Source organism: Haliotis cracherodii, unplaced genomic scaffold (assembly GCF_022045235.1).
Source record: "Haliotis cracherodii isolate W230 unplaced genomic scaffold, xgHalCrac1.p SCAF_4, whole genome shotgun sequence".
Taxonomy (NCBI): Eukaryota; Metazoa; Mollusca; class Gastropoda; order Lepetellida; family Haliotidae; genus Haliotis; species Haliotis cracherodii.
Window position 1 is genome coordinate 12,114,377 of NW_027266297.1, and position 15,298 is coordinate 12,129,674.

General features: G+C 34.9%; 1 protein-coding gene across 1 annotated transcript; it reads right to left on the minus strand.

The window, feature by feature from the left end:
• Positions 1–10,011: 10,011 nt before the first annotated feature.
• Positions 10,012–14,621, minus strand: LOC139479144 (streptococcal hemagglutinin-like). The gene is made up of 5 exons (XM_071261925.1): positions 14,548–14,621; positions 13,158–13,244; positions 12,157–12,689; positions 11,723–11,772; positions 10,012–10,062 (listed from the first exon to the last, which is right to left on the minus strand). Exons 1-5 carry the CDS (start codon positions 14,619–14,621, stop codon positions 10,012–10,014), a joined length of 795 nt encoding a protein of 264 aa, XP_071118026.1.
• Between the last annotated feature and the right edge of the window lie 677 nt (positions 14,622–15,298).

The window sequence follows — 15,298 nt, forward strand, 5'->3', positions numbered from 1 at the left end:
TGCTCAGGTTTGAAGAGTACCAGTGTAAAAATAGAAAGTTACAGCTCATATTACCTTTCTTTTTCGAATAGACTAAATGACTTCACAGATTAATTAGTTTTCCAAATGTGTACATCGAAAAAACATTTTAGGACCAAGGGTTTGAATGAGTATTAATTCAAAAGAAAGATACAGCTCAAATTATCTTTCTTTTTCGAACTGCTGAACACCTTTGAGGATGAAAATACTAAGCTTTATTTGTTTGTTTAACGCCGGACTCAGCAATATTCCAGCTATATGACGGCGGTCTGTAAATAATCGAGTCTGGACCAGACAATCCAGTGATTGACATCATGAGCATCGATCTATGCAATTGGGATACAATGACATGCATCAACCTAGTCAGCCAGCCTGACAACCCGATCGCCTCTGACGACAAGCATAATCGCCTTTTACAGCAAGCATGGGTTGCTGAAGACCTATTCTACCCCGGATCTTTATGGATACCATTATTAAGCAGAAGTTCATTCGACGGTTTGAGTTATATGTCCTTGATGCGGTTTGAAAGTAAAAAAGAAAGGTACAGCTCCAATTATCTTTGTGTCCATCAGTTGAAGATAAAAATAGTAAAACATTTCACCATAACCTGTATTCAGAACTCCAATATTGCTTAGCTGATGTAGAAGTTGAAATTATAAACTTGCTTCCAATCTAATTCTTAAAACAGATTCTCTAGAAAACCTTTGGGGTGCATATTTCGCCTCTTAAATGCCAGTACATTTTAGATATTCGATGTAAACATTAGGGGTGATTTGAGTGCAATGCTTCCAAAAAGCATAACATGGCCACATAGAACATGGTCACAGTTACCTTTGCCTGTGAGTATAACGTGATACTTCAGGTCTTGCTCCTGTAGCTACCAATCACACAATGTATCTTCATCACTAAACAGCAAGTTCTGTTCATGATTAGACATAATTGATTTAGTTCTTCTGTTCGTGATTAGACATACGATGATTCAGCAGTTTTGTTCATGATTCGACAAAATTCAACACTTCTGTTCATGATAATAAAAAGGGATTTGTTATAACAAATAATTACATTTATTACTGTTCATGATTAAACATTAAATAATTTGATACTTCGGCTTGTGATTATTATTGACATAAACAACTTGACACTTACTTCTTCAGGTCCCGCTTCCGCAAACTCCCATACGTGAACATAGACTTATGGCAGTCATAACGCTAAGATTGCTTTGTGGAACAGCTACCTGTGCGTTATTTATTGTCGACTAGAGTTCTCAGATGCAAATGAAGCCGTGGGCATTTAAATCTATTAGTTACTGAAACTGCATAATAACTATTGTGTTATTGACTAAATGACTTCACAGATTAATCAGGTTTCGAAATGTGTGCATACTTGTATAAACAACTGAAAATCAAGCCTGGTATGGTTTGAGAACCAGTGTAAAAAAGGAAGCTACAGCAGATATTACCTATACCTTTCGAACTGTTATACACATTTATTGAGGATTCAAATAGCCAGACATTTCACCCATTTCAGAACTCCGACATTGCTATGCAGAATTAGAGAAGTAGGATTTGAGATCTTGAGTTATAGGAACGGTTTGACTGTAAAAACGAAAGTTACATCTTCAATAATTATCATATTTGTTTCCAACTGCTTCACACCTTTAACTGAGGGTGAAAATAACCAGACATTGCACTCTTACGTGTATTTAGAGCTCCAATAATATTAAGCAGAAGTAGATTTCACCATCTTCAGTTTTATTAACTTGATACGGTTTGACTGAGTATCAATGAAAAATAGAAAGTTACAGCTCAAATCATCTTTCCTTTTCGAACTGCTGAACACCTTTAATGGATGATGAAAATAACCAGACTTTTCACCATAAGTCCGATAGAGCCAAGTAAAAGTAGAATTTGTCATCTTGGGTTTCATGAACTTAATACGGTTTGAATGTAAAACAAGTTATAGCTCCAATGATATTTATTTCCAACTGTTGTACAACTGTAACTGAGGGTGAAAATAGCCAGAGTGTTCACCCTAACTTGCATCCAGAACTCTTATATTGCTAAACAGAAATAGAATTTGAAAGTTTACATTGTCTAAATTGTAATTATTCATGGATTCTCAGAAAGCGTCTGGGGTTCACTTTTCGCCTCTTAAATGACAGAAAATTTTAAATCTTCAATGTAAACGATAGGGGTATTTTGAGTTCAATGCTTCCCCAAAACAAAAACAGGACCACTGAGAACATGGTCGCAGTTACCTCTGCCTGTGAGGATATTTCAGGTCTTCCACCTATAGCTACCAAGCATAGAATATACGTTCATGTATTTACTTCAAGTAACTTATCATAATTCTGTCCATGATTATAAACAAATGCTCCTGTTCACACTAGTGTCCACGATTAATCTTCAACTTATTTGGTCCATGATTAGACAATAATCATTCAATACTTTTAACGATGATACATTATACAGAAAATGATTCAATACTTTTGTTCATGATTAGACGTGCAAAATGATTCAATACTTATATTCTTTGTACGGTTATGTATCAAACTATTTCACTTAGCTTCACTGAGCATATTACCTTTTTGATCATTATGTTACATATTATTATATTTGATGCATATTATCCTTTCCAAACTCCATAACTAAGATACATATATTATTGTGCCTTAATTGAACACAATTATTATTGTTTTACAGGATCTATATTCCGAAATTTTCATTTTACAAATGCTTTTTACCGATATCAAACAAATAGTTTTGATAACCAGCAGGTGCATTGCTTTTCTGTTTTCACTAGATATATATTAACCATACTACATATCTTATTGTGCCTTCAATGAACACAATTATTATAATTTCACTGGATGTTTATTAGATGCTTTTTACCGATATCAAACAAATAGTTTTGATAACCAGCAGGTGCATTGCTTTTCTGTTTTCATTAGATATTTATTAACAACACTACATATATTATTGTGCCTTCACTAAACACAATTCTTATTATTTCACTGTTATATATAATACGAAATTTTCAGTTTACAAATGCATTTTTTTAAATATTATTTTACTGTATATGTATTTCGAAATTTTCAGTTTACAAAAGTTTTTTACCGATATCAAACAAACAGTTTTGATAACCAGCAGGCGCATTGCTTTTCTGTTTCCACTAGATATTTATTAACAACACTAGATATATTATTGTGCCTTCTCTAAACACAATTCTTATAATTTCATTGCATATATATTATGAAATTTTGAAATTACCAATGTATTTTACCGATATCAAACAAATAGCTTTGATAACCAGCAGGTGCATTGCTTTTCTGTTTTCACTGGACATTTATTAACAACACTACATATATTATTGTGCCTTCTCTAAACACAATTCTTATAATTTCACTGTACATATATTACGAAATTTTCAGTTAACAAATGCTTTTTACCGATATCAAACAAAAAGTTTTGATAACCAGCAGGTGCATTGCTTTTCTGATTTCACTAGATATATATTAACAACAATACATATATTATTGTGCCTTCACTGAACACAATTCTTATTGTTTCACTGGATGTATATTAAATGCTTTTTACCGATATCAAACAAATAGTTTTGATAACCAGCAGGTGCATTGCTTTACTGTTTTCACTAGATATATATTAACAACAATACATATATTATTGTGCTTTCACTGAACACAATTCTTATTATTTTACTGTATATGTATTTCGAAATGTTCAGTTTACAAATGTTTTTTACCGATATCAAACACATAGTTTTGATTACCAGCAGGTGCATTGCTTTTCTGTTTTCACTAGATATATATTAACCATACTACATATCTTATTGTGCCTTCAATGAACACAATTATTATGATTTCACTGGATGTTTATTAAATGCTTTTTACCGATATCAAACAAATAGTTTTGATAACCAGCAGGTGCATTGCTTTTCTGTTTTCATTAGATATTTATTAACAACACTACATATATTATTGTGCCTTCACTAAACACAATTCTTATTATTTCACTGTTATATATAATACGAAATTTTCAGTTTACAAATGCATTTTTTTAAATATTATTTTACTGTATATGTATTTCGAAATTTTCAGTTTACAAATGTTTTTTACCGATATCAAACAAACAGTTTTGATAACCAGCAGGCGCATTGCTTTTCTGTTTTCACTAGATATATATTAACAACACTACATATATTATTGTGCCTTCTCTAAACACAATTCTTATAATTTCATTGCATATATATTATGAAATTTTGAAATTACCAATGTATTTTACCGATATCAAACAAATAGCTTTGATAACCAGCAGGTGCATTGCTTTTCTGTTTTCACTGGACATTTATTAACAACACTACATATATTATTGTGCCTTCTCTAAACACAATTCTTATAATTTCACTGTACATATATTACGAAATTTTCAGTTAACAAATGCTTTTTACCGATATCAAACAAAAAGTTTTGATAACCAGCAGGTGCATTGCTTTTCTGTTTTCACTAGATATATATTAACAACAATACATATATTATTGTGCCTTCACTGAACACAATTCTTATTGTTTCACTGGATGTATATTAAATGCTTTTTACCGATATCAAACAAATAGTTTTGATAACCAGCAGGTGCATTGCTTTACTGTTTTCACTAGATATATATTAACAACAATACATATATTATTGTGCCTTCACTGAACACAATTCTTATTATTTTACTGTATATGTATTTCGAAATGTTCAGTTTACAAATGTTTTTTACCGATATCAAACACATAGTTTTGATTACCAGCAGGTGCATTGCTTTTCTGTTTTCACTAGATATATATTAACCATACTACATATCTTATTGTGCCTTCAATGAACACAATTATTATGATTTCACTGGATGTTTATTAAATGCTTTTTACCGATATCAAACAAATAGTTTTGATAACCAGCAGGTGCATTGCTTTTCTGTTTTCATTAGATATTTATTAACAACACTACATATATTATTGTGCCTTCACTAAACACAATTCTTATTATTTCACTGTTATATATAATACGAAATTTTCAGTTTACAAATGCATTTTTTTAAATATTATTTTACTGTATATGTATTTCGAAATTTTCAGTTTACAAATGTTTTTTACCGATATCAAACAAACAGTTTTGATAACCAGCAGGCGCATTGCTTTTCTGTTTTCACTAGATATATATTAACAACAATACATATATTATTGTGCCTTCACTGAACACAATTCTTATTGTTTCACTGGATGTATATTAAATGCTTTTTACCGATATCAAACAAATAGTTTTGATAACCAGCAGGTGCATTGCTTTACTGTTTTCACTAGATATATATTAACAACAATACATATATTATTGTGCCTTCACTGAACACAATTCTTATTATTTTACTGTATATGTATTTCGAAATGTTCAGTTTACAAATGTTTTTTACCGATATCAAACACATAGTTTTGATTACCAGCAGGCGCATTGCTTTTCTGTTTCCACTAGATATTTATTAACAACACTACATATATTATTGTGCCTTCTCCAACACAATTCTTATAATTTCATTGCATATGTATTATGAAATTTTGAATTTACCAATGCTTTTTACCGATATCAAACAAATAGTTTTGATAACCAGCAGGTGCATTGCTTTTCTGTTTTCACTAGATATTTATTAACAACACTACATATATTATTGTGCCTTCTCTAAACACAATTCTTATTATTTCACTGTACATATATTGCGAAATTTTCAGTTAACAAATGCTTCTTACCGATATCAAACAAATAGTTTTGATAACCAGCCGGTGCATTGCTTTTCTGTTTTCACTAGACATATATTTACAACAATACATATATTATTGTGCCTTCATTGAACACAATTCTTATAATTTCACTGGTTGATATTAAATGCTTTTTACCGATATTAAAGAAACATTTTTGATAACCAGCAGGTGCATTGCTTTTCTGTTTTCACTAGATATTTATTAACAACACTACATATATTATTGTGCCTTCTCCAACACAATTCTTATAATTTCATTGCATATGTATTATGAAATTTTGAATTTACCAATGCTTTTTACCGATATCAAACAAATAGTTTTGATAACCAGCAGGTGCATTGCTTTTCTGTTTTCACTAGATATTTATTAACAACACTACATATATTATTGTGCCTTCTCTAAACACAATTCTTATTATTTCACTGTACATATATTGCGAAATTTTCAGTTAACAAATGCTTCTTACCGATATCAAACAAATAGTTTTGATAACCAGCCGGTGCATTGCTTTTCTGTTTTCACTAGATATATATTTACAACAATACATATATTATTGTGCCTTCACTGAACACAATTCTTATAATTTCACTGGTTGATATTAAATGCTTTTTACCGATATTAAAGAAACATTTTTGATAACCAGCAGGTGCATTGCTTTTCTGTTTTCACTAGATATATATTAACAACAATACATATATTATTGTGCCTTCACTGAACACAATTCTTATTATTTTACTGTACATGTATTTTGAAATTTTCAGTTTACAAATGCTTTTTACCGATATCAAACAAATAGCTTTGATAACCAGCAGGTGCATTGCTTTTCTGTTTTCACTAGATATTTATTAACAACAATTATACATATATTATTGTGCCTTCTCTAAACACAATTCTTATTGTTTTGATAACCAGCAGGTTCATTGCTTTTCTGTTTTCACTAGATATACATTAACAACAATACATATATTATTGTGCCTTCACTGAACACAATTCTTATTGTTTTGATAACCAGCAGGTTCATTGCTTTTCTGTTTTCACTAGATATACATTAACAACAATACATATATTATTGTGCCTTCACTGAACACAATTCTTATTGTTTTGATAACCAGCAGGTTCATTGCTTTTCTGTTTTCACTAGATATATATTAACAACAATACATATATTATTGTGCCTTCACTAAACACAATTCTTATTATTTCACTGTTATATATAATACGAAATTTTCAGTTTACAAATGCATTTTTTTAAATATTATTTTACTGTATATGTATTTCGAAATTTTCAGTTTACAAATGTTTTTTACCGATATCAAACAAACAGTTTTGATAACCAGCAGGCGCATTGCTTTTCTGTTTTCACTAGATATATATTAACAACAATACATATATTATTGTGCCTTCACTGAACACAATTCTTATTGTTTCACTGGATGTATATTAAATGCTTTTTACCGATATCAAACAAATAGTTTTGATAACCAGCAGGTGCATTGCTTTACTGTTTTCACTAGATATATATTAACAACAATACATATATTATTGTGCCTTCACTGAACACAATTCTTATTGTTTCACTGGATGTATATTAAATGCTTTTTACCGATATCAAACAAATAGTTTTGATAACCAGCAGGTGCATTGCTTTTCTGTTTCCACTAGATATTTATTAACAACACTACATATATTATTGTGCCTTCTCCAACACAATTCTTATAATTTCATTGCATATGTATTATGAAATTTTGAATTTACCAATGCTTTTTACCGATATCAAACAAATAGTTTTGATAACCAGCAGGTGCATTGCTTTTCTGTTTTCACTAGATATTTATTAACAACACTACATATATTATTGTGCCTTCTCTAAACACAATTCTTATTATTTCACTGTACATATATTGCGAAATTTTCAGTTAACAAATGCTTCTTACCGATATCAAACAAATAGTTTTGATAACCAGCCGGTTCATTGCTTTTCTGTTTTCACTAGATATATATTAACAACAATACATATATTATTGTGCCTTCACTGAACACAATTTTTATTGTTTTGATAACCAGCAGGTTCATTGCTTTTCTGTTTTCACTGGACATTTATTAACAACAATACATATATTATTGTGCCTTCACTGAAAACAATTCTTATTGTTTTGATAACCAGCAGGTTCATTGCTTTTCTGTTTTCACTAGATATATATTAACAACAATACATATATTAGTGTGCCTTCACTGAACACAATTCTTATTATTTTACTGTATATGTATTTTGAAATTTTCAGTTTACAAATGCTTTTTACCGATATCAAACACATAGTTTTGATTACCAGCAGGCGCATTGCTTTTCTGTTTCCACTAGATATTTATTAACAACACTACATATATTATTGTGCCTTCTCTAAACACAATTCTTATTATTTCACTGTACATATATTGCGAAATTTTCAGTTAACAAATGCTTCTTACCGATATCAAACAAATAGTTTTGATAACCAGCAGGTGCATTGCTTTTCTGTTTTCACTAGATATTTATTAACAACAATTATACATATATTATTGTGCCTTCTCTAAACACAATTCTTATTATTTCACTGTACATATATTACGAAATTTTCAGTTAACAAATGCTTTTTACCGATATCAAACAAATAGTTTTGATAACCAGCAGGTGCATTGCTTTTCTGATTTCACTAGATATATATTAACAACAATACATATATTATTGTGCCTTCACTGAACACAATTCTTATTGTTTTGATAACCAGCAGGTTCATTGCTTTTCTGTTTTCACTAGATATATATTAACAACAATACATATATTATTGTGCCTTCACTGAACACAATTCTTATTGTTTTGATAACCAGCAGGTTCATTGCTTTTCTGTTTTCACTAGATATATATTAACAACAATACATATATTATTGTGCCTTCACTGAACACAATTCTTATTATTTTACTGTATATGTATTTTGAAATTTTCAGTTTACAAATGCTTTTTACCGATATCAAACACATAGTTTTGATTACCAGCAGGCGCATTGCTTTTCTGTTTCCACTAGATATTTATTAACAACACTACATATATTATTGTGCCTTCTCCAACACAATTCTTATAATTTCACTGGTTGATATTAAATGCTTTTTACCGATAATAAAGAAACATTTTTTGATAACCAGCAGGTGCATTGCTTTTCTGTTTTCACTGGACATTTATTAACAACAATACATATATTATTGTGCCTTCTCTAAACACAATTCTTATAATTTCACTGCATATATATCATGAAATTTTGAATTTACCAATGCTTTTTACCGATATCAAACAAATAGTTTTGATAACCAGCAGGTGCATTGCTTTTCTGTTTTCACTAGATATATATTAACAACAATTATACATATATTATTGTGCCCTCTCTAAACACAATTCTTATTATTTCACTGTACATATATTACGAAATTTTCAGTTTACAAATGCTTTTTACCGATATCAAACAAATAGTTTTGATAAGCAGCAGGTGAATTGCTTTTCTGATTTCACTAGATATTTATGAAGAACAACACATATATTATTGTGCCTTCACACAACATAATTCGTATTTTACTAGTTTACATTACGAAATTATCAGTTATAATTGCTTTATTAATTTATCGCTTCTGTACATATGAATAGGCATTTCAGTTTTTGAGAAAGTGAAACTTATTGCCACGACCCCAAGGGCTTTGATGCTTTGCCTCTGTTCAGGTTTTGCTTGTGTGTTTCATATTTATAACATTTTGCTTATATTTCAAATTAATTCACATATTATTCACAAACCTTTTGCAATATATCTTTGTATTCTATCAATACACAGCTTTTCGTACATTGTTATGTATTGATAGATACAAATTTCAGGTAATTCAAAGCGTATTTCGATAAAATGCCACACCATATTTGGGGGGATAAAACACTTGTTGACACAATGATTTGGTAAAAATATGACTTGCGTTGTGAACTTCCATCTAACAGAGTACTCATCAAGACAGGGTCATTGACATTGACGACCTCTCCATCCCACCCTTTCACAATGCACTTTTACAGCACTACCCTGACTCCACACCAGGATTACCTTTGACCTCTACACACGTGATTTGGAGAGCCAATGATAGTGTTGCTGCCGTGATATCGTTTTGAACCAAGGATCTTAGCGGTGGCCAAAGCAGGATCTGAATGGCCTGAGAAGTCGGGAGAATGCCTGAAAATAATGTTTAAACTCAGTTGTGTATTCATGATTTAAAGCAAGTTCAAACAACACGTATCCTTCTCCAGCGCTAGCAAAGTGAACACTTTGGTTATTATATTACTGAACATTTGGTAGGGATAACCAGATACGTCATTCTATTTGAATCTAAACTTGACATATTATGAGAATCAGTTTTGTGTATTATGAATAGATACATATCAAGGAGGGGTCTGCTGCCTATCTGCTGCCTATCTGCTGCCTTGTTCTACATTTTGTATTTAATACCTGGCTGAAACTGAGACCTTGTATCTGTGTTTTGTTTGTGTGCTTGTTGTTAAACGCCGGGGTCAGCAATAGTTGTATGACGGCGGTCTGTATGTAATCGAGTCTGGACCAGACAATCCAGTGATAAACATCATAGATCTGCACATTTGGGATACGGTGCCATGCATCAACCGAGTCAGCGAGCCTGACCACCCAACCCTGTTAGTCTTCTCTTACGACAAGTATGGGTTGCTGAAGACCCTCATCTTCACGGGTTTGTTTGTGTAATGTTAACTGTTAAATTGAAATACACTCAGGCACTAGCAGACAGCTGTAAACACCTGCAGGCACTGGCATACACTGTCAGACAGTCAGGTACTGTCAGATACTGGCAGGCACTAGCAGACACTGGCAGGCAGTAACAGAACCCGTCAGACAGTCAGACACTGGCATGCAGTAACAGACACCAACCGATGCAGTCAGACATCATCAGGCACTAGCAGGCAGTAACAGACACCAGAAGACACTGGCAGACACTGCCAGGTAGTTACAGACACCAGCAGACACTAGCTGGTACCTTCAGACACTGTCAGGCAGTAACAGACACCAGCAGACAGTGGCATGCTTTAGAAGGCACTGGCAGACACTGTTATGCAGTAACAGACGGCACAAACACTAGCAGGCACTCACATATACTGGCAGGCACTGGCAAACACTTGCATGCACTAACAGACACCAGCAAGCACCAGCAGACACTGGCTGACACCAGCTGACACTGTCTGGAACTGGCAGACACTGCCAGGTAGTTACAGACACCAGCAGACACTGGCTGGTACTTTCAGACACTGTCAGGCAGTAACAGACACCAGCAGACACTGGCATGCTTTAAAAGGCACTAGCAGACACTGGCTGGGACTGGCAGGCACTGGCAGACACTGTTATGCAGTAACAGACGCCAGCAAACACTAGCAGGCACTCGCAGATACTGGCAGACTCTAGCAGAAACTGGCAGGCACTGGCAGACAAGTTCATGCAGTAACGTACACCAGCAAGCACCAGAAGTCACTGGCTGACACCAGCCGACACTGTCAGGCCCCAGCAGACACTGGCAGGTACTGGCATGCAGTAACATACAACAACAGACACTGGCAGGCACTGTCAGATACCAGCAGACACTGGCAGGCACTGGCATGCAGTAACAGACACCAGCAGCAGACACTGCCAGTCAGGCACTGTCAGATACTAGCAGACACTGGCAGGCACTGGCATACAGTAACAGATACCAGCAGAAATTGTCAGATACCTTTGAAAAAACACATTGCAGTGATTATATAATTGATGACGGACTATTTTGGTGGTTGTGTTTGATGACAAGTAAATGTTATTTATCAAGAACATCTGTACCTACCCGACGAATGCGTCTGCGGATGCCTGTTGTTTGCCTGGCTGCAGATACCACTGTAAGTAAACACATGATATTATTGAGAACAATAATAAATCTAAACTGGCTTGTTTAAGAGCTATGGCATTACTGTAAGCGCTAGGCGGATGGGGAAATGATATGGTTCTGGGACTGTGAGACAACTAGAGGATATGTTACAGGTAATTGTAGGTTATTTTTAGATGTTTTCTCTTACCGGCCATCCCATCACCGACTGCTTCACTACCGACCAAATCTACCATCAAACTGGATGCATCAGGTTATTGCATTATATTGATACTTGTTACTATTGATCAATATTGCTTGAGGATATGTTACATAGATTTGGAAATTTTACGAGCGTTTCATGAGCAACACATCGCCTGCTGAGCTCACTATATATATACTCAACGAATTTCTACCTTCGTTTGAGGGGTCTTGTGGAATGCTGACACCTGTTGTTGGTGTTGGTGCTCCTGAGATGCTGACACCTTTAGTTGGCGGGGTGGCACGTGAGATTCTGACACCTGTTGTTGACGAGGTGGCACGTGAGATGCTGACACCTGCTGTTGGTGTTGATGCTCGTGAGATGCTGACACCTGTTGCTGACGAGGTTGCACGTGAAATGATGACACCTGCTGTTGATGTTGATGCTCGTGAGATGCTGATACCTGCTGTTGGTGATGTTGCACGTGAGATGCTGACACCTGTTGTTGGCGAGGTGGCACGTGAGATGCTGACACCTGCTGTTGGTGTTGATGCTCGTGAGATGCTGACACCTGTTGGTGATGTTGCACGTGAGATGCTAACACCTATTGGCGAGGTGGTACGTGAGATGCTGACACCTGCTGTTGGTGAGGTAGCACGTGAGATGTGTACACTCAGTGAGGGTGAGATTGCACGTGCATTCTCGCATTTTAAGTCATCGCTCACAAGCAAACTAGGCGACAGACCTCTGAAATAGGAATACAGAATTGCAACAACCGAAAGAATCTGTCATAAGTGATGTCAATGTTGTAAGTGATACATACACTATATAAAGTGTTGATACTAGCAATGGGACTCACAATGATAACATTTCGTAAATATGACATGTATTATTCAAAGAACAAATAGTAATGCCATGCGTTTCAACCGTGTCCAATGTAGACACGGCCTCATGTTTTATAAAAGGAAATGACAAGTGTTACTGACAACTGAACATATGTTTAATGATTAAATAACACCAAAGATAACAAAGACTAAAATACAGGTAAATAGATACTTGAACGGTTCTTAGGGGTTCGTTCGTCACGCCTTGATAGAGAGGTTTTGGGGCATGATGTGGACTATTTTAACTATAGTTGTGGGGTATTTTTCTCCATACTTACGGAAATGTGTGTTATCATAAATTGTACTTTTTAACTTCACCCAAAGCAAGTACCTGTCTTCGTATGGTGCCATGTCGGATCTCGATCCAGTCTTTGCCTCCAGTACTTCTGGGTTGGTGGCCTGGCTTCCACTGCTTGCGCTTTGGGGAAACGAGGCAACAAACATCAGTGTCCTGTCCTTTTATTGTCAAGTCTTATTTTACAGCAATAATACCATTTCTGATGAGTAAAATAACTCTACTACTCAACATTTGCTAAAGATCACTGCCCGAAGATGCCCGAAGACGGGAACCAGAAAGAACAATATCAATGTTATTTTGATTCGTTATAACATCAGTTCAGCAGCAGACCCGTGTTCATGCTTCGGATTAAACTAAACCAGTTCCAGGGCCCACTTGTACAGTGAGTGAGTTGGGTTTAACGCCGCTTTTAACAGTATTACAGTTATATCGCGGCGTGTCAGTTTAATGTGGGAGGAAAGCTTGAAGTGATACAGGTCTCAGACGTTTACCACTTCGGTGAAACCCACGAGCACGGGTATGGTGCTGACAAACCTAGAAACATAATCGGTGCGAACCGGAATTCGAACCCACTCATAGGTTTCTTGCGTGCCCAAGGGACGCAACTCTGCACAGCGAATGCCTTAGACGACTGAGCCACCCGTGCCCTTCCACTTGTACAGACCAACCATAGTTACAGTCGATTTTAGGCGCTTACAATCAACTTTACAATCACCATACCGAAACCTTATTCATTATGCACAATTCGATCTTAGCCGCCTTAGAGTCAAGGTTGTGACTCCCATCTTTAAGGGTCAGCTTAGTCTTTGTACTAAGATCGCTTTGAGGAATAGGGCCCGGGAACTGTTGGTACCGAGAGAAAACCATTTGTCACACAACCCCTCGTGTTGGGGATTGGTGTTGGTGTCCATGGTTACCATTTCAGCTCACTGTATTTACTACTCAAAAGAAGTTAAAGAACACCTGATTTGTTTTTACGACTACAGTTAATCTGTAATTGCTAGTCGATATTGCAACACTGAGCTTTCCTAGTGTGGGTGTTCTTGAACTTGTTTTGAATATCGTATATGTACTAATAGGTTCAGCCAATAATATTATCTATCTTTAACATCGACAAGTAGGTTTTATTGGGCTTGGTAAATACACGTCTGGTTAGGACAATAACTAGAATATATCTAGTAGCCAAGACCACATCTATTATATAGTACTCAACTTTTGACAGGGACAATCAGATATGTCGTGTTATTTAAATATACACGTGACGTGCAATAAGAATCGATTGTGTGTATCCTAGAAAGATAAAAAACAACAACATCCCTATCAAAAGTGGATTAGTATATCATTCTGCAATGAAATTAATCCTTCAGAGTGTCGGAGGAAAGTTTATGTTCAAAGTAAGTGCTAATGAAGACAGGAAACTTACGAGTCATAGAACAGCAGCTCATTGTCCGGGCTAGTGGATGTGGTCAGCTTTCTGGCACTGAAACCACATATCATATATTGTGTATAACCGTTTAGAGCACACAAGATTATTATCCCAGTGAGGAGATGACAGGCGATGATATCTTTAAATGGCATTGATTTTATCGTAAAAAATGTATTGTCCCAGAAAATGCTTGAAAACAATAATTATGCTTCCAGATTATACTGCCACACAAAATATATACATGCACAAAAGTTAAGCGCCACCATATTCATAGTCTCTTGATGTCACGTGTGGTAATCAGAAATACGAAATATGATGATGTATGACTGAATTAGGCTTCTATAGTTTCACGAACCTGAATTTGTCCAGTTACCACAAGGAAAGCATGCTTTACGTGGTGCTGCAGTTCCCTTACCCTATAAATAATGAAATTCAAGGTTCAGACACGTGGTTGCATTTTGCTCCTGTGTGAGAATCCCCTTCCAATGGAGGTTGAAAACCAGCCATGGTGAGGAGAAAGTTAACGAACGCTTAAAGATGGCAAGTGATAGGCATAGAAATGCTGGCATGTCATGCAGGGCCATTGCAAGACAAATGGGTCGTCATCACAGTGTTATCACTCGTTTGATTGTCAAACATGGTCAAACCAATGATGTCAATGACAGGCATATGTCTGGTAGGCCAAGAAAGACCTCTAACAGAGAGGATAGACGTCTTTTCGGGATAGTTAGACAAAATCCATTTGCCA

Excerpts from the sequence above, each read along its gene's own strand:
- LOC139479144 (XM_071261925.1), bottom strand. The coding sequence starts at position 14,621 with ATGATATGTGGTTTCAGTGCCAGAAAGCTGACCACATCCACTAGCCCG. Across the intron at positions 12,690-13,157 it reads ATGGCACCATACGAAGACAG|AGGTCTGTCGCCTAGTTTGC; the intron begins GTACTTGCTTTG and ends TTCCTATTTCAG. Across the intron at positions 11,773-12,156 it reads ACAAGACCCCTCAAACGAAG|TGGTATCTGCAGCCAGGCAA; the intron begins GTAGAAATTCGT and ends GTTTACTTACAG.